The sequence below is a fragment of the Phalacrocorax carbo genome, chromosome 14 (genome assembly GCF_963921805.1).
Source record: "Phalacrocorax carbo chromosome 14, bPhaCar2.1, whole genome shotgun sequence".
Taxonomy (NCBI): Eukaryota; Metazoa; Chordata; class Aves; order Suliformes; family Phalacrocoracidae; genus Phalacrocorax; species Phalacrocorax carbo.
Genome location: NC_087526.1, coordinates 9,354,420 through 9,373,089, shown reverse-complemented (window position 1 = coordinate 9,373,089; position 18,670 = coordinate 9,354,420). Strand labels below are relative to the sequence as shown.

The following is an 18,670-nucleotide window of genomic DNA, read 5'->3' as shown; positions in this document are numbered from 1 at the left end:
TGGGTGCAGACTGCACATCCTCTGCACACCATGCCACAGCCACGTCCCTCCCCATGATGGAGTGACTCTCCCAGCTGCAGCACAGCTGGACTGCCCAACACTTCTATAGAAAATCATTTCAGCAAGAAGAGCCATTTTCACACCTGGCTGGCCTCCCTCAGCCAGTATTTCAAAGCCATGGAGCCGGTGACCAACCAGCTGAAAGAGTCGCTCTGTCACCATCAAAACAGTCAGATGGGACTGGCAACATCAATTCACATCAGAAGTGACTCCTCACCCTCATCTTCCACTGTGAATTCCTCCCAGTGACTGTGCCAGCCCTTCCACATGCCCATTGCCTTCTCTGCAGCATCCCCAGGTTATGGCACCTGGCCCACCTCCTCTCTGTCCACTTATTCTCCCACATCAAATCTCTTCCTAAAATTCTCGTCCACAACCCTGGCTAGGCAGCCAACACCACTCCCTGCCCAGAGCTCTGGTCTGGCTCCGATCACCTGCTGCCTCTTGCTTTGTATCCAAGTGTCTGAGTCGGGACCTGCTCCATGCTTCATAAGCAGCATGCCAGGAGATCCTAAATAAATAAATAATTGAGCAAATATGTGTCAGTACCCACAGCCTTCAGCAGTGCAACTTTCTCACCTCCGGATCTGTGTGTTCCAGGTTCCCAGGTCCCAGTAAAGGCTGAGTGTTTGCTTAGTGTTCTAGCAGGTAGGGAGAAGAACCAGCACCATTAAATCACCTCAGACAGTTGCAAGATCCTTTAGCGACCATGAGGCAAGGAACAGGAGGAATTTTCCTTTCACTGAAGCCAGTGGCAATGCTCCTGCTGAGTTCAGGCTTTGGGGTTTCCCATGCCGGTGTGCACACAGCATGGCAGCTCTTTCCCAGCCCGCAGCAACAATATTTTTCACTGCAGCATTCTTCACTGCAAGACCCCATCGGAGCACGTCCCATGGGATGTGCCCTACTCTTCCACAAGCAGCTCCATGGCCTGAGCCCTTATCCCAGCCCCACCCTGACCACCTACCTTTCTGCCAGCTCCAATCCATCGCAGCTCCCAGTAACAAGCTGCTCCTCACCACCGCTCCCTGGAGAAGCTCTCCTGCCCCTGGCATCTCTCTGGAGCATAAAGGAGAGCCGTGCTACCCAACAGCACAGTGGCAGGGCTGCCCCTGCTGTGGGGAAGCCTCATCCTGCTGCCACATGTGGGAATACAGCCTATAGCCTCCCATACATCCAGGATGGCTTTTCCCATCTGGGGGGAATTGCTGTTTACACAGAGATAGGAAGTGTTATCCCTCCTACATGAAATTTCTAGCCCTTCCTGTGGGCTAGCCAGGACCACATGATACAACCCTCTAATAAAAATAAGGTTAAAAATAAGTGTCATCTGTGTAACCAGAACATGTAGAAAGTCTGCAGCTACTAGCACATAAACTTCAAATGCAAAGGCACACAAAGAAAAATCTTCAATGCCTCTCTAACAGAGCTGGCCACAAAATCCTCTTCTTCCTAGAAAACAGGATACGCCTGCTGCAGGCTAATCTGAAGAGACGAGGCCTCCCCAAACCGCCCTCCCAAGCATATGCACTTTTATCAGGAGAAACGCTGCTCCCAGGGTCAGCTGCCAGCAGAGCCCCCTCCACTCCTGAACCAGAGCTGCTCCTGCACTCCCGGGTAAGGGATTATTATACCCACTCACACACAGGGGAGCCCCAGCAGAGGAAAGGTTTTGCCTGTAGTCACAAGGCAGGAGTGTACCAGAGCTCAACAGTGGTGCTTCCAGCCCCGCCATAACCTTCGCACGCAATGCTTGCAATAATTTACTCCTGTAGCAACATTTGTCTGGGAGCAAACAGTGCAGAACGTGATGGAGGAGAGGAAGGGGCATTGAACTGCATGAGAAAATGAAATCTTGGTCTCAAAGATCTCATTCGTATCAGCCTTCCCTAGGACAGAACTAACTCCTCCGAAGTTTCAGCCAGGCACTCTCCATTGCACCAGCAAGCTGGGAGGAGTTGCAGCATCCCTCAGCCCGTGTAGGGGGGGTGTTCTCATGAGTCCACACGGCCCAAGGCAGACGCTGCACATGGGCAGAACACACAGAAAGTGGGTGAGCTCAGGACCGGCCAGGATGAAAGGTGCCTGGGTTTTACCCCCAGCTTGTTCACACACTCTTAGCTTTTCCAGGCCTTTCCCAGGCCAGCAATTGCAGGTAATAATCCCCAACTTCAGGAAGGCACTCCAAGGCTGACCTTGGAGTGACTGTAAAGTGCTTCAAGTGCTTTGGATAGAAAGTGGCATCAGAGAACAGAACGGCAACACCCTGGGATGTGATCGCTTGAGAATATATAGTAAGGAGCCTTCCCTAGGTAACACTCTCCAAGTGCTGAGGAAGCTTTTCAAGTTTGGCAGGTGAAATGAAGCTGAAAAATCCATCTGAAGTAAGGCACACTGATCCTCTGGCTCATTTTGGAATGTACCATTTTTAATACCCTATTTCCCGGTGTATGTGTGTCCCCCATTGCTTTTTGCTGCTACTTTTACTCCAGTACTTGTGGCGAACAAGCTGCATATCTGTAACGGGGAACTGCTGTCCTCGGCTTGTCCTCAGCTCTGATGAGTCCATCAGCAACACATTCTGCATGAGAATGGCCTGGCAGAGACACCCATTGGGGCTGATGGCTGCCAGGGGACACAGGCTGCCAGCACCAGGCAGGGGTAGCCCTGGGGGCTCTGCCTGGGGCACTGGGAAACAATTTCCACTTGGCACCCCTGTAACTAATCCAGACCACCGTCACCCTGCAACCTTCTCTTTTATCCGAGTAAACCCTTTTCAAAAATGAGTGCTGGCAGAACCAAGCCTGCCTCCCACTGCAAAACTGCCAGTGCCATATGAGGGTTCATGGCACTTGCGTGCCACACTGCAGCCAAACCAGCATCCCAGGAGGTGGGACTGCCAAATTTCCTGGTGATTGTTTGAACAGGATGTTATGAGCACGTACCTCAACTTAAACTCTTCTTCTTGGATCCTGTCACTTAACCTTCCCCAAGAATTTGGTTTGCTGCCTGGGAAATTGTTTAAGAACTTTGGCTTCTCCCTCCTGCCATACCTCCTGCATGCTCACACAAGCATGCACGCGTGTACTCAGACCATCCTTAATTAGTTCCTAAAGCATCACCCTAGAAAGACACAGCAAAGTAAAGATCAGTCACAGGCTGCTCCTACACGGCAAATCCCAGCATACAAACCAGACAGAAAATTGTCTCTTTCCTCTTTTCAGTTTTTCAGCCTCACAGTACAGGTGAATTAATTTTGGTGGTTATGAAATCATGCAATAATTAACTGCAATTATTAATTTGCACTTGGGAAAATTTACATAAGGCTGTATGCAACATTTTAAAGCCAGAGAGGAGTATCATGTTCACATGCTCTGGCATCCCATGCTATCTAGTCCACACATGTCCCTGAATGAGTTTTAGTTAAGATTAACTATTTTTAGAGACAAGCATATCCTGTGGTTTTAACCATGCTGATGTGGCCAGTTCATCACAGAACCTGATAAATGGTTCCAATATGAAAAATCTGCACCTTGTTTTAAGGTGTCCTAAATATTTAGGGTCAAATCCTACAGGCACCCCCGCATGAAATTTTTTCACCTCAACAGTCTTAAATCGAGGTACCCTGTTCCAGCCTGTGTATATTAAATAGAATATCTCCCAGCTGGGCTAGGAGGTCAAGAAGGAAAGGAAGCGGAACGTGAATGCTATTTCCAGCCAGACCACCAGTATCTCTTAACTCCTCATCATCAGTGGTACTTGCTGCTTAACTCCTTGTTTATAAACCACTACTGGGATACCTTCACAATGAAAGCCACTATAAAATTTCCTACGCTCTCATTTGCAATTGAAAGTGTCAGTAATAAAACAGAAGCCTTGTGGGCTGCCACAGTTTTACTTTCCACAAAGGCTTTTATATATTGTCCTTCTGCCTGGGCAGCCAGTGAACACCTTCCCAGATAAAATGGATCAGACACATTTGCACTGGTAGTGGAATAACTGCTGGAGAGCTTATTTTCCTGCTCTTGGAAAGCTGCAAAATAGCAGCTTAAGGCAAGGGAGTCTTGAAGCATGCGATCAGCTCCATTGTCCTCAGTGGGAATATATCCAGTTTTCTGGATCAAGGCCTTCCTCCGGAGCACAAACAGAAACAAGACCATGTAACAAAGGGTGAGAAGGCAATTTTACAACTCGCCTGCCTTCTTACATGTCTCTGAATCAAGGAGACCTCCTGCTTATGGGTTATGGTGAGAAGTGGGTTAAAATCTCCCTGTGAAACCCTGAACCCTTTGACATCTAGACACTTTCTGGCTGGCCTGAGCTGCCTCTTCACCTTCCTTACCTGAAACCTGTCCATCCAACGGAGCCCAGCTGCAGGAGGTGAGCTGCTCTGCCCTGGGCCACCCACCACCGTGAGCCTGTGCCAGGCTCATCAGTGGGCAGCACTGGGGTGGCATCTGGAGGTAAAATTCACAACCAAGTTTCAGGTCCTAAGCTGAATTTTCAGGGGGAAAAAAAAATCACCCTATAATCTATGTTTTCTAAACAATTTATTTGATTTTTTTGTACAGAAAAACGACTTATACTGTTCAGCTGCAAGCCCGACCTCCAGCACACCAGTGAAGTTTAAGCCTCTGCACACTGAGGGTGCCCACAGCTCTCTCCCTTCTTGCCTGTAGTTTAAGCTCCACACTCACCAGCAATCACACATTTTATTTTCCATGAAAGTGGTCAAGTGCTTAAAATTAAACATGTGGCTAAATATCTCTAGGACGGAGATCTTAGCAGAATGAAGCGTAAACATTTATTGGCACAGACAGGCATATACATGTACTGCAGCTGTAACTTTGGGGTTCTACAAACTAGTTTTGGGTAGGAAAGCAAGATGCTGTCCCAAACCTTCCCATCAAAAATAATTGTTCTACGCGACCAACTAATGGCGCAAGAAGGTGTGCTGGGAGGTGAACCAGCCGTGCTCCCCTCTGCCTGTGTAGGTGCAGCCTGGGGACTGCATGGCCCTGGGGCCTGTGGCAGAGCACCGCCGCCAGCACCAGGGTGGGCAACCAGGCACGCCGCCTGCTGCCCTCCCACCCTGCCAGCCGCTGGCCCCACCGGCCACCTTCCCCCGGTGCTAACGAGGGGCTCCCCCAGCACCGCGGCAGGCACTCGGGCTGCGGCTGCAGGGGCGAAGGGGCCACCTCGGGGTGCGCCATGGGCTGGGTCGGGCCAGACAGAGGCTGGAGGTTGGGGGAGCCCCACCGGCTGCCCTCAGCCGCCCCTCCACCGGTGCGGGGTCGGGGGCGGCGGGGCGGCGGCGGTGAGGAATGTGCGGCCGCCAATGCTCAGGCTGAGGCGGGCACCGGCGCCGGGCGGGGCGGGCGGAGCCGCAGCCGCCGCCATGGGGCTGCTCAACTTCACCCGCGACCCGGTGCCGGAGGCGGTGAGCGGCGACATGCACAACCTCAACCAGCTCAGCGCCCAGGTGGGGCCGGGCCGGGGGAGGGCGGGGCGCGGCGGCGGGAGCAGCCCCGGCCCGGGATCCCGCGGGGCCGCCGGCTCCAGGGCAGCCGCAGCCGGTCGGGGCGAGCCGCCACCTGGGGTGCCGGGCCCAGCCGGCCCCGCGGCTCCGGAGCAGCCCCGGTACCGGGCCCAGTCAGGCCCTACACCCCCAGAGCAGCCCCTGTACTGGACCGGTGCTGCAGCCCCGGTACCATGCCCAGCAGGCCCCACACCCCCAGAGCAGCCCTGGTACTAGGCCCCATTGGGCCTCCAGGCCCCACAGCCCCGGTACTAGGCCCAGTCAGGCCCCATACCCCCCGAGCAGCCCTGGTACGGGGCCCAGTGGGCCCTCCAGAGCAGTCCCAGTACAGGGCCCCATAGGGCCTCCAGGACCCACAGCCCTGGTACCAGGCCCAGTCAGGCCCTACAGCAGCCCCATTACCGGGCCTGGTGGGGCCCAACAGGCCTCACTCCCCCAAAGCAGCCCCAGTACTGGGCTCAGTCAGGCACCGCATTGCTAGAGCATCCCTGGTATCGGGCCTGGTCAGGCCTCCAGGCCCCAGTGACGAGGTTCCTGCTGGGTCTCAGCCCATTCCAAACAGGAACCGCATTTTGTAGTGTCCGAGGCGGTGTTGCAGAGCATGGCCTTGTGCTCAGCAGCCCAGCCCTGCACTCAGCCGGGCGAATCTCATGCACTGCAGGAGCTTGTTTTTCAGGCCGCAAGGTGTTCCTGATGAAGGGGTTCACATTGTGCCCTACGTGGGCAGTAGGGCCCTGTTGAGCACTGTTTTTTCTCAGTGGGACTGCACAGCATTCAGGTTGTGATTGCCACCCCACCACCCTCCTGTCCCAAGTCGGTGCTCCCAGTCAGCAGTACACATCTGCCTCTGGATTGCTGACACACCGGGTATGCAGCCACGTCTCAGAAGCTTGTTCAGCTTGCGCTGAAGTTAGTGGAGGACCTGAGGCTTTTTTAGCTCATCTTTCCAGAACGATGGGTAACAGTCCTGTGCCATCTCGGTTACATGGCTGACAACGAGGGTAGGGCAGGATGCCATGTGCAGCAGTAGACCAGTGAGCCATACCCAGGTCATGGCCAGTGCTGGTGCCAGCAGAGGAGGGAGGGTGGTGGTGCTGCGCCCCACAGGCAGGCTTTCCAGCCCTGCTGCACACTCAGAAATTGAAGGCGGTGACTAGACCTTTAACCAGTTATTTTCCTTTCCCAAGTTAGTCTGGTTACCCCATGGGGTTTGTGAAACATGAGAGTAGATTTTGCATCTTTTCCCACTCACAGTTTTTGGATTACACAGGATAGAACAGCAGCTTCTGATTAGCCACGAGTCACAAAAGCCCTTTGCAGTGCCAGCTACCAGCTGCTTAAATCCTCTGAGAGTCTCTGAAAAGCATCCATAAGCAAATCTCATCCATAGGAATCTTGTAATGCTGAAGACAGGGGTACCTTACAAGCACAGGAGGTCAAACTCTGGGACCAATGTACTGGAGGCAGGTGGTGCTGGTGACATATTGAGGTGGTCAAGGTGGTATATCACCACGTAGTTGTGGTGGTGATGGGGGTGGTGAGGTGCTGAGAAATGGTGCATGCTGATGCCGGACTCTCTGTAACCCTGTCCTGTTTCTTCACAGCAATTCTCAGCGCTGACTGAAGTGCTCTTCCGCTTTCTAACAGAGCCCAAGGAGGTAAGGCATGCACAGAACACAAAGGAGAAGTGTGTGAATGCAGGACTCTGGTGAGAAACATGCAGAGATAAGATTGTGTTGCTGCTCTTTCTCTTGAGCAGGTAGAAAGGTTTCTGTCTCAGCTCTCAGACTTTGCCGCCATGAATAAAATCAGCTTGGGCCCCCTGAAAAACATTGTCAAAAGTATTCTTCTGGTACCAAATGGTAAGTGATACATTTGCATATGCTACCCTGAGGCCAAACTATTGCGTCTCTTCCTGCATGCTGCTAAAGCGTGTCTTCAGAATTGCAGTGCACTTGGTTCACACAGTAAGCTCCAATGGTAGCTAATAATTGGCTTAACATTTAAGCATCAAAAATTATCCTATTGAAATATCCCTGTTTGATGACTTGGGCTTTGTATTCTTTACACCCTGCCTGCACACCTTTCACAGGCTTACTTAAACTCACTTAAATATCTGTGTATTAAATGCAAGCACAACACTGTGACAGTGCTTGGTTTAACTTACACTCTAAATCCATTTTTGCCAGACAAGCACAGCCTTATGTTGGGACTAAGTGTTTGTAGGAACTTCTATCCGAGTAACCTGGTACTGTAATTCCTCCAAGGACAAGTGCTGTTTGAGACAGATAGGACAGTGTATGCATGCCTCTAGGGTGGGCTGGAAACTGGCATAGTTCTAGGCCATGTAAAGGAGGCATCTGTCCTTGCAGTCTTGTTTTGGAAAAACACTTATGTGTCCAGCAGTTTCTCATTCATTAATAGTGGGGAAGTGGGGCAGGGGGATTCCCCTTGGATACCCCAGGCTCCAGCACTTTATGAGATTACTGTGATGTTGTGGCTGCCGTTTGACATGATAATGCATGAAACACCTCCACTGCACATTCATCCCATTGATCCTTCTTGTTATTAATAGTCCCTTGCTACAGGCCTGGGTTCCCCATAGCTTTCTTCACAGCAGTGAAGCTATGCACAACTGTTTCCTGCATTTGGTCTAAACTTTCATTCTACTGCTTTAAACCACTTCTGTCCAGGAGTAGCAAAGAATAGTTTCCTTTCCTACAACTGTCTTGGGGGTATTTAATGTGGAATCAGCATTTTCTCCATTACTGATTCTGGACTAGGTGCACTCAGTCTCGTCATTCCTGTTTGTATGCACTGGCTCCAATCCCGTTTTAACTTTTCGTTAGCTCTGGGATGCCACAGACAGTATCGGAACAGATTACAGCAGATAACTTTGCCTGTGCCTACACAGACGGAAAGCCACATGGGACTGGCAGTCTCTTTGAATTTATGAGATTCCTGCTCTTGGCTTCAGAGAACAGAATCCTTGTAAACTTCCATGTGCTGCCTGCGCCCCAGAACAAAGGAGGCAGGCACAGCAGGGGAAAGTGTTATATGCACACGTTCACACCCATAATCCAAAACACAGCAGGTAGGTCAAATTAGTAGCCTGCCAGCCTTAACAGTTCTCCTTTAACAAGCAAAGCTTCTATAGGAGAGAAAGCAGCAACTTCAAAACACAACCGCTGCTGCTGTTTCCATGGATACCTACAATGAAATCTCTCCCTCTCTCAGGCACTCCCATCGCCCTGACTTTTAAAACACTGGGCATCTGCAAAGATACCGGCAGGCACAACTGTATTTCCTATCTTGGCGAGCTATGGTTTGTTTCAAAACACAGTCCAAGAACAGAGGCTTTCTATCGCAGGGTCTCCGTCCCTGCATTTGTTTGACTCAGTAAAGATTGGTTTGACCCAGTAGAAAGTTATTTTTCTTCTTTGCATTGTTTATTCAGGTGCCTTGAAGAGGAATTTGTCTTCCGAACAAGTCAGAGCAGATTTTATTGCTCTAGGTAGGTCACCTGACTTGCACTAAATAAAAGATAATTAATATTTATCACATATAGTAATCTCGTATGGTTTCCCCCACAGGCCTCAGTGAAGAGAAAGCCAGTTATTTTGCAGAACAGGTATTAATGTATTTTTGCTTGTTTCTAAGCTAACAAAATGACAGTCTATGAGTGGGAACTTGTAAAACCCCTCTGTGATACTGAGTTGTGTCAGCACTTTGCGTATTTTTTTCAAAACCAGCTCAGAATTCTGAAGTGAAGATCCTTGGATAACTGATAAGGATAACTTTGTCTAATGATACTTCTGGTTTGCTGTGGCCTCTATCTCATCAATTTTCATGACTCCTGCACTTCTGTGTGGCTTTCATTTGATTGTTTTCCTCCTGTGCATGCTTTGAGTCTCAGGGTCATGCAGTTACATGAACACATGACTTTTTGCACAGATACTTTTACACTGAACCAGTATTAAAACAAAAACAGTGAGTTTCATTTGCAGAAGTGACATGGCAGATGGAACTCCTAGCAGGACTTGAACATCATTGAAAGCCCTCTCGGCCTCATTAGTTTGCCCCTTTATACACCTCCACTTTGGGCTGCTGCCATCAGCCTGCCTAGTTTCCTATTTATGTTGAAATTACAGGTAACATAAATAGAGGCCTCTCTGAATTGATTGCTTCTGTGTCTTTTGCTCTTGCAGTGGAAGGTGAATTCCCCCACCCTAACACGCCTGGCTGTTGGTCAGACGCTGATGATTAACCAGCTGATAGATATGGAGTGGAAGTTTGGAGGTAACAGAGCATAAAACATAAAGTGGATGGGTTGGGAAACCCAACAGCAGCTCTCAGCTACATAACTTTTTATTTCATGGTTTAGCTAACAGATTATCTCCCTTCTCTACTTTCTGACTCACAGTGACTGCTGGGAGCAGTGAACTGGAAAAAGTGGGAAGTATCTTCTTACAGGTAAATCTCCCACATCAGAGGGTTCAGGTTGTAGCGCAGTTAAGGAACAAGCTGCGACCAGGCATGTGGGAAGTAACTGGCTGAGAGAGGAACTAGAGGAAAGCTAGATCTCATAGGAACAGGCTCTGCAACAGTGCATCTGCTTCAGTCATCAGAGTGCAACTGCCAGCAGATAGCAGGCACACTGCTATTTGTTTCTTTTCGAAGACATCATGTATCACAGAAGCATAGCCTGCTCTGAAAAGCTGTTCAAAAAGCTCACTAGCAAAGGTCACGCTATCTTGGGGAGGGAAGGGAAGTGTGATCATTTATAAGGACTTCCAGAGATCCTCCCAATGCCTAAGGAATCTACTCCTATGGTGACACTTCCTGAAAAGCCTGTCAGAGATGTACATGCTTTGTAGCAGTCTGCCCGTCTGAAACTCTCAGCACAGTCCTGTACCTCTCTCATTTCATGGTGCTCAGAATACAGGTCTCTCTGAATTAAAATACCTCTGCTTTTTCTTCCCCCAAGCTGAAACTGGTGATTAAAAAAGGGACCCAAATGGAAAACGTATATATAGGTGAGTTAATAGTTCTGGAAAAGAAGTGAGCATTTGAGTACATGAAAGTGGAGCAGCAGCTCAGAGCTGCTGGATGTTGCTGGAGGTGGGGAAGCTTTGGGTGCAGACCCAGCAGGGGTCACTGCGAGAGCATTGCTGGAGGATGCTGCAGCTGCTCCTGCCCTGCCCTCTTCCCCCCGCAGTCACTCTGGAAGTATTTAGAAACACTGAGTGTTGGGCAGTCTTCACATCTTTGTGTAAGTAAATACAGATATGCCACAGAGCCATGAAAAGCAGTCAGAGCAGCATGGCAGATGAAGAAAGTAAACAATTCCCAAGTGTTGGTTGGTGTTAGAGAATCCTAGCCCAGAACCCCTTGCAGCCCAGCTGCTGAGAGTCACAGAGTCTAACCCTGTCTAGCTCAGGTGAACACAGGTTGCTCTGCGGTAGCACCAGAACAGCTTTTCCAATGTTGGAAGTGTAACCTGAAATCTAAGATTTGATGCCTCTTTTTTTCTGCAGAGTTAACTTTACCCCAGTTCTACAGTTTTCTGCATGAAATGGAACGGGTCAAAAACAGTCTGGAAAGCTTCAGCTGAAACCGCATGGGCCTGACCTGACGTCTGTCCAGGGTGTTTAACCTTTCCTTGTGGGCCCACAGATCAGCTCTTTCCCAGCTGACTGTAGCACCCTTAGGAGAGAAGACAAGGCTTGTGCAACAAGCAGTGATGTCATGGCCCAGAAGGACTCATCAATCCTTCAAATCCTGAAACTTCAGCAAGTGTTTCAAAGCAGCTACAAGTCCACTTATCTCTTTTTTTTTCTTAATACTATTATGGGAAATTGCAGTCAGAAATATGTGGATATTTGTATTAAAATAGCGAAGAAATAAACCCATTCCCATCCCGCTCCGTTTGTGTCAGAATCTGATTTTTTTTTTTTTTTGAGAAAAAAGAAACAGAAGCAAAGACTCATTTTCAAACTTGGAATAATTAAGCAGAGACGACAAGGGAAGCAAGGAGAGCATCTAACCTGGTGAATCACTCAATGCTCACTTCCAGGCTTCTTGCTTCTCTTGTATTGAGAAATGGATTGATTACATCCTTCCCAACCATGCCTCATTGAAAAGTATCTCAGTGGTAGGTGATTTTAAATCAACCAAACATCTGCCTCCATGCACAGGGGGAAAAACATCTCTGGGGGTGACTAGATAAATCTAGTTTGGCTGTGCTGGTTCTAGCGAGCAGCTTTTTAATCAGCAGTTTGTATGACATTGTGCAGATAGATCCAGCCTGTTTCCTTCTGGACGTATGTCCAAACCCCATAAAGCACCGTTAGCTCAACTCTTCAGTTGTCTAATGGCAAGGATGAACTTGTCATCAGGAAGCAGAGGGGTGCTCCTCACTGGACATGGGGGCAGTGGAAGATGTTAGGTCCCATCTAGACCATTTAATTGTCCAGTGCCTCTTGGCAGCCTGAGCTCACTGTAGCCCCCTCCCACAGCACAGAGCTGAACGAAGCTCCCTCTTACAACGCGCCTCTGTCCACTGCCGGGATTTCCCAAGGCACCTCCGTGTCTCTGATGAACTCAGTGGTCACAGCGGAGGGAGTGAACGCAGCACCAGGGGAAATACCAGTAAGCTCCTCTCAATTTCCGGCCTACACCTGCACTAATTCACTGTCCCATGGCATCGTGCAAGCCTGTTGTGGGACAAGAAGCGCTGCGGCTCCCTGTGTGTGCATCTGCTCCCCATTAAAGCTGTACACAAAAAAACAGTTTCTGTGAGAAAGGAGTCACAAAGCTCCCTGTGACTCACAGCTTTACCCGCACATTTTCAGCCTGCAGAAAACCCAGTGATTTCCTGCATTGCATTTCATGCAGTCCTGCATGAGTGACTAGAAACGATAACAAGTATAGGCTGAACCATGTGTTTGTGAAACAGCTGGGGGAATCCTGCTGGCAAACCCGGGTACAGTATTTGCATATTTGTTTTCCCACGTATCAGGCCATTCACAAGTATTTCAAGCTTTGTCACATGATTACAGTAAAAATTTTTTAAAAAAATCCTCTGAAACAATGCCCTGCAAAATATTCTATCTCCTTTTAGGTGGCAGGAAAAGCTATTTCAGGGAGGAAGAAAATGTCTGAAGGGCTGCTTTCTCAAGACAAAAGGAATTTTTTTGCTTTACATTTCTGCTGCCTGTTCCTGTTATTTCTCCTCAACCTCCCCATGCCAGGGCGGCACTACCCAACCCTACCCAGTTACCACAGGAGGTGGACCTCAGCGATGCTGGAGAAGATGCCAGGCTCAGTTGTGGGTCAGGAATCCACCACCCTCCTGCGCTCCTCCCCCTGCCCGGGTGGGATTAAGCTGCTCGGGGCTGACGCACACCGCAGCCCGCTGACCCCAAGCACAGGGGTCACCTCTATGCTGCTCCGCAATCCCCATGGGCATCTCTGCTCAGCGGCATTAGAGAGCACTGCCGCCGCACTGCTGGGACATGGCGTGACCTTCATGCTGCCGCCAGCGCTCCCCAGTACCCCGGGAGCACCCTTTCATCCTGCGCACTTGGCTGAGCATGAGCCGAGCTGGCAGCCCTGGCAGGGATGGGGCACGGGGAGGGAGCCAGCTCCGGCAGCACCGGCACAGGGTGACGCCAGCCACAGTAGAACCAGGTTGCCTTCCTGATCTTGTTGACCAGGGGCTAGCACGGTGCTGGGAAATGCACCGCAACAGCCATGCCTTTCCTGTGCGGTGTGGCCCCGGCTTTGCTGCGTTGCCACCAGCGGCACAGGGTGACAGTGAATGCCTGGACCCCTGTCCTGGGGCTTGGCAGGCAGCGAGCTCAGCCACGGGGAGGGTTGAGCAGGGACTCAGCTGCAGCTGGGAGGGAAGAGGCTGCCGTGGTGCCCGTTTTGCCCAGGTTTCCGGGCGGCCCTGCCGTGCTTGCTGTGCTGCCTTTTCCGGCTGCCCATCAAGCCCAGCCAGCTGAGAGCTAATCTCCGCGGGACAGCAGGCACAGGGGAAACAGGGGCCTCTTACAACTTGGGGTGAAGCTAACTGTACTCCTGCAGCGGTTTGCCTCCCCAGGGGCTTTCTTGGCCCATTTCCTCTGGGGGCGGTCATGCTGCAGCCCCCTAGTTCCTGCACAGGCCCCCGCTGCAGGGGCGGGAGGACACGTGGGCCCTCCCGGCTGCAGCCTGGCTCTGAGCATGGGGGCTGCAGCAGGGCAGGGGCAGCTTTGCTGCACTGAAGCTGCAGCAGTCACCCCTTCACATGCTTAGACATTCATGCAGCCTTGCTTGCCACCGCAGGGACCCTCTGCTGCCTTGGGGACCACCTTATAGCACCCCAGGCTTCCAAGCAGTCTCTCCTGAATCCAGGGGAGATAGCAGAGTGGTCCCCAGGAGCCAGGATGCAATGGGTCCCATGTTCCCATCATCCCACACACTCATCCCTGCCAGCCTCCTGCAAAACCACACCAGAGCAGCCAGGAGATGGGGGCTGTGCTCACAGGGTCTGTCGCTTCCCAGCACCAATTCAATGCAGCTGTGATTCTCAACTGTGGCAGATGCTAATAACCAAGAGCCAGGATGATTTCAGATACAGCATCTTCTCCCCACTGGAAATGCCGATGCTGTTGCCTTCACGTGTGAAGGAGCCCTCCAAGCCCTGAGAACAAAAGCCTCAGCAGTGTCTGCCACCCTCCCCCTGTTCGAAGGTGGCAGAGCAGAATCAGGCTCTGCTTCCGCTCCTGCCTTGAGGCTGTGGGGAAGGAAGGAACCAGGGCTCACTGCCTGCTCTGCCTGACCTTGATCAGGTTGCATGGGAACTGGCAGAGCTACCACAGGAACCCCCAACTTTCGCAGACCTTGTGGGGAGCCACTCCATGCCAAGGGCTTCGAAAGCTCAGTCTTTATCCCTGACCCAGCCTTCCTGTTTGCAAAATAGGGCATCAAATCTTGGGGTTGGCCAACAGCTGGGAATGAGCTGTGGCGGGTGAGACAAGGTGGGGAGAAGAACCAGCAGGCAATGGCCCTAGGAGCAGCCTGGAGGTCAGCCCCATGCCAGGCAAAGCCTGCAGCTCACAGTGAGGGTGCAATGTTGTGCCTGGCCCAGCTGAACACCACCCCGGGGGGAAAGGAAAAGGCATCGCCTCCATGATGGTGCTAATCCTGCACAGAGCAGTGTGGCTGATGAAGCCAGTCTTGCCCCTCCTTGCCTCACGCTGAGAAGGACCTGCTGGGTGTGCATGGGGCTACCAGGGGCTCCCATGGCCCATGTGCTGGGGTGAAACCCCCAGTGTCTGCCTCCCTTACTGGGAGCAGATGGGTGAGTGCTGCATTTGATGCCATTGCTGAGGACACACTCCCCCAGGAACGAGCCCTCAGCCTGCCATGGGACCAGCTTTTCCTGCGCCTGCCCTGCTTGGGACAGACAAGGAGGCATACCACCCTGCCTGTGAAGCTGAGCTGCTGCCTCCCATTCTTGTGGGGGGGTGGGGGGAAACTGGTGGTGTCCAAGGCAGTGGAAATATTCCTAGCATGTCCTCTTCTCCTAAGCCTTGCCATCTCTCTAGGCACTTCTTTGTCCAGGCACACTGGGAACAATTGGGGTTGCTCAGCCAGACCGCAGGCTGTCGATCAGCAGAGCGAATGAATACTCAGGCATAAGGAACCCATCTTCTCCCACAGCACGGGGAGGTGGCGACCAGAAACAGGGCCCGTGGCACAACAGCACAGGCAGCAAACAATTCCTGGGCACCAGCACCAGTACTAGCCCTGAGAAGGACAGTGGGAGCTCACCAGTCCATCTGAGACCGGGAAGGGATCACCAGGCTTCCCCAGATGCCACCGTGGTGCTTGGGGCTGCACAGTTGGCACAACATGGATGCTCTGAGAGCCAGTGCCAAGGCCCCTATGCATACCCCTGTTGCCAGCCCTGAGTGCCTGCTCTGCAGGCAGCCGAGGAGGAGCTGGGTCTTGGGGGCCATTTCAGAGCCCAGCCCAGCGAGGAGCGCCCCCGAGCTGCGGCAGGGCTGGGCTGGCCCCTCACACCACTCAGCACCCTCTGGGCAGCCCTATCCAGGACTGATTGCAATTGCTTTCCTTGCAGGCACAGCTTCGTTACCAGCACCTGGACCCGCTGTGACAAACCCCCCTGTCCCCAACAACCTGGTCCAGCTGCTCCCCTCTGTGACACCCCGAGCCGTGCGGGATGGCACATGGTGGGGGATGCACCCCGCCAGCCGCCCGCCTAGGCAGCTCAGCTACCATTTCCCAGCGCTCCCCCACAGTGCACAGCTCCATTTTATAGGGCTGCTCTGTCCCAGGGGCATCGCTGCAGCAGCGCAGCCGCTAAGGAGGTTATCCCCGACCACGCCACTGAGTTCACCATGGAAAGAGAGGGAAAGCAGGGTTAACCCTTGTGCTGCTGACACATCCCACAGCACTGGGGAATATCTTTGTTTGAAAGCACTCTTGATAAGTCCCAGTGGTGAGTGGCTGCCGCGAAACACCGGGTGAGGAGCCCCTGTGCCATCCCCATGCCGGCCCCTGCACCAGAGCATCCCCCACATCCATATCAGTAGCGCTGAGCCCCAAGACAGCCCCAGCCCTTGTGTACAGTGTCCTCGGGCTGCATTTTGGGGCGGCAGCCCTAGGAAGGACTGCGTGTGCCCCCCTCAGCAACTGAGTCCAAACCCTTCCCTAAGCTTTGTTTCACACCAGTGGGTGGGATGGTAAATAACGAGCGGGACACTGCCAGCCTGTGGACTGGATGCATTGCTTGGCTGAGGCCGCTGGGAGCACTGCTACCCACAGGCACCATGGCACTGCTCGTGTTTCGGTGCAAAATTTTGAGGGCTGCAGGCAAGGTCAAGGGCATTTCCCTTGCTGGGACCCTGCTTCACACCACCACCACCGGGCTGGCCAGACCCACAGCCGCTGGGAGCTGTCCCTGCACGTTCACCCCACGGCTCCTGGCAGGACTGGCTGTGGGGCCCCTGTGGGATGAGGAGCAGGTGGGTGAGCACAGGCAGTGCTCGCCGGGGAGCACCAGCTGGGCATCTCCATTTCCCGGTCTCAGCAGCCCCGCGGGGCAGGGTTCGGGGTGGGGGTCCCCAAGCAGGCCCCCGCAGTTTCGTCCATCCATCACATAACTGCTGAGACCGTGCAAACTCACGGCACCGCGGTGAGGCGGGCGCCGCTCCCCGCCCCCGCTGCGGTGCGCAGCGCGGACCAGCAGAGGGCGCCAGAGCACCGCGCAGCGCCACGGCCCCGCCCCCCCGTCCGGGCGTCCCGCCCCGCGCCCTCCATCCTCCGGGCATCGCTGCCTGCATCCCTCCCTCCCTCCCTCCCTCCCTCCCTCCCTCCCTCCCTCCCTCCCTCCCCGGGGCATCCCGCCCTCCATCCCCCGGGATCTCTCCCTGCATCTCTCCCTCCCCATCCCCCCTTCCCTCCCTCCATTGGCCGCCCCCCTCCCTTGCCCCATCCCTCCCAACCGTCCCTCCCCCCGCTCCCGGCAGGCAGGACCCCCCCAGCAGCCAGAAGCACCATCACCCCCCCAGCTCCCACAAGCACTTTCCCAGCCGGGAGCTCCGGAGCCACCCTAGGGCCCCCCCCATCATTTCCCCGGGCACCGCCCGGCCGGGCCATCCTGCGCTAGGCCCCCCCCCCCGTACTGCCCCTGCGGCAGCGACAGCCGGGAGCACCGGTACCCGCCGCCCCTAGCGGAGCCCCTTGCACCGGATCAGCCTCCGGGCTGGGGGCAGGAGCTGTGTCACGGCAGCACACGCCCTCCTCGCTTTCCAGATTTATTCAAAATGCAATAAAACTGAAAACCAACTGTCCCCGTTCTCTGCCGACACCTGGGTACAATGCCTGAGTGGGCCCCGTCGCACCCCACGCACCCCGTGTTGTGCTGGGTCGGGGCAGTGCATCAGTTGGGTTGGTTTGCTAAGAGCAGGTTAATAAAAATAATAGGGAGAAACACCGCCTCGCTGGGGGCCACCTCACAGCATCTGGTTACCCAGCCAGGCAGGCTGGTATTTTTAGCTTCCACTACTGAGGAAATGGCTGTATGTACATATATATATATATACACACACACATGTAAAAGTTATCAACCCACCATCTCCGTGGGGTGTGTGGGACACTGGTGGGTGCCCAGGCCCCCAGCTGCAAGTGGCCTCTGCAGGGCCAGGTCCCCCAGGAAGGCAGCAGAAGCACAGGACGAGGGGGTGGCTGGCTGCCTGCGGGATGCTGGACCCTTTGCTGTCACCCTTGGTGCAGAGCAGGGGACCCCTGGGGTCAGGCAGAGCTCCACAGGCTGGCCTGGCCAAGGTCCCACTGCATGGGGAGGGTCATAAGGCCCACGGAACTGGAGCCCATGGAGCACAGCCGGAGCCCCTCCACAGAGTGGCTTTAGCAGAGCACTGCCAGAGCAGGTTGGGGGGGGGGGAGCACACGCCTTTTCACCAGCTTTTCTACTTGATCTGTCTCACATATAAGTGAATTCTGAGCACACAATGCAGTTATTGAATAAAATTATGCTTTTTTTAGTACTTGTATGCATGTCTTTTTTAAGGCTCTGTCTAGAAACCAACCTTACAGCCAGGAGCGGAGAGATCAGAGGGAAAAGCCAAGCCAACCCCAGACCCCACACCAGACTCGGAGGGTTGCAAGCTTAGCACCACTGACAAGAGCAGCTCGCAGGTGGCACATCCATCCCTCACAGGTGACAAGCCCACCGCTCCTTCCACCCTAGGGAAGGAGGAAAAAGCATTCCTGGCTGGGGCAGGGACACGACAAGGAGGTGCAGACGCTGCAGCCAGCCCAGGGGCTGCCTCTCCTCTCCTTGTCACCATCTCCATCCCCCATGGTGTCAACTCTGTCCTCCTGCAGAGCTCTGCCTGCACCCATGAGGAGGAGTCCTGCCTCCCCCTCCGCCATCTCACTCACCCTCCAGGCAGCAAAGCCAAGGCTCAGGCAGCTCCATCTGCACAATGCAGCGAGCACCGGGCCAAGGGGCAGGACCTAGCAATCACGCTTTTT

The 18,670-nt window shown here is 53.3% G+C and overlaps 1 protein-coding gene across 5 annotated transcripts; it reads left to right on the top strand.

Moving 5' to 3' along the window:
* The first annotated feature begins 5,362 nt into the window (after positions 1–5,362).
* Positions 5,363–11,525, top strand: COMMD7 (COMM domain containing 7). 5 transcript variants are annotated; one of them, XM_064465577.1, is made up of 9 exons: positions 5,387–5,500; positions 7,204–7,257; positions 7,356–7,461; positions 9,057–9,113; positions 9,193–9,230; positions 9,808–9,898; positions 10,023–10,072; positions 10,587–10,635; positions 11,137–11,525. In XM_064465577.1, exons 1-9 carry the CDS (start codon positions 5,399–5,401, stop codon positions 11,211–11,213), a joined length of 624 nt encoding a protein of 207 aa, XP_064321647.1. In that variant the 5' UTR covers positions 5,387–5,398; the 3' UTR covers positions 11,214–11,525. The 5 variants fall into 5 exon arrangements, with proteins under 5 accessions (XP_064321649.1, XP_064321647.1, XP_064321646.1 ...); XM_064465576.1 differs by having other exon boundaries at positions 5,393–5,542; positions 7,359–7,461; XM_064465575.1 differs by having other exon boundaries at positions 5,393–5,542.
* Positions 11,526–18,670: the final 7,145 nt, after the last annotated feature.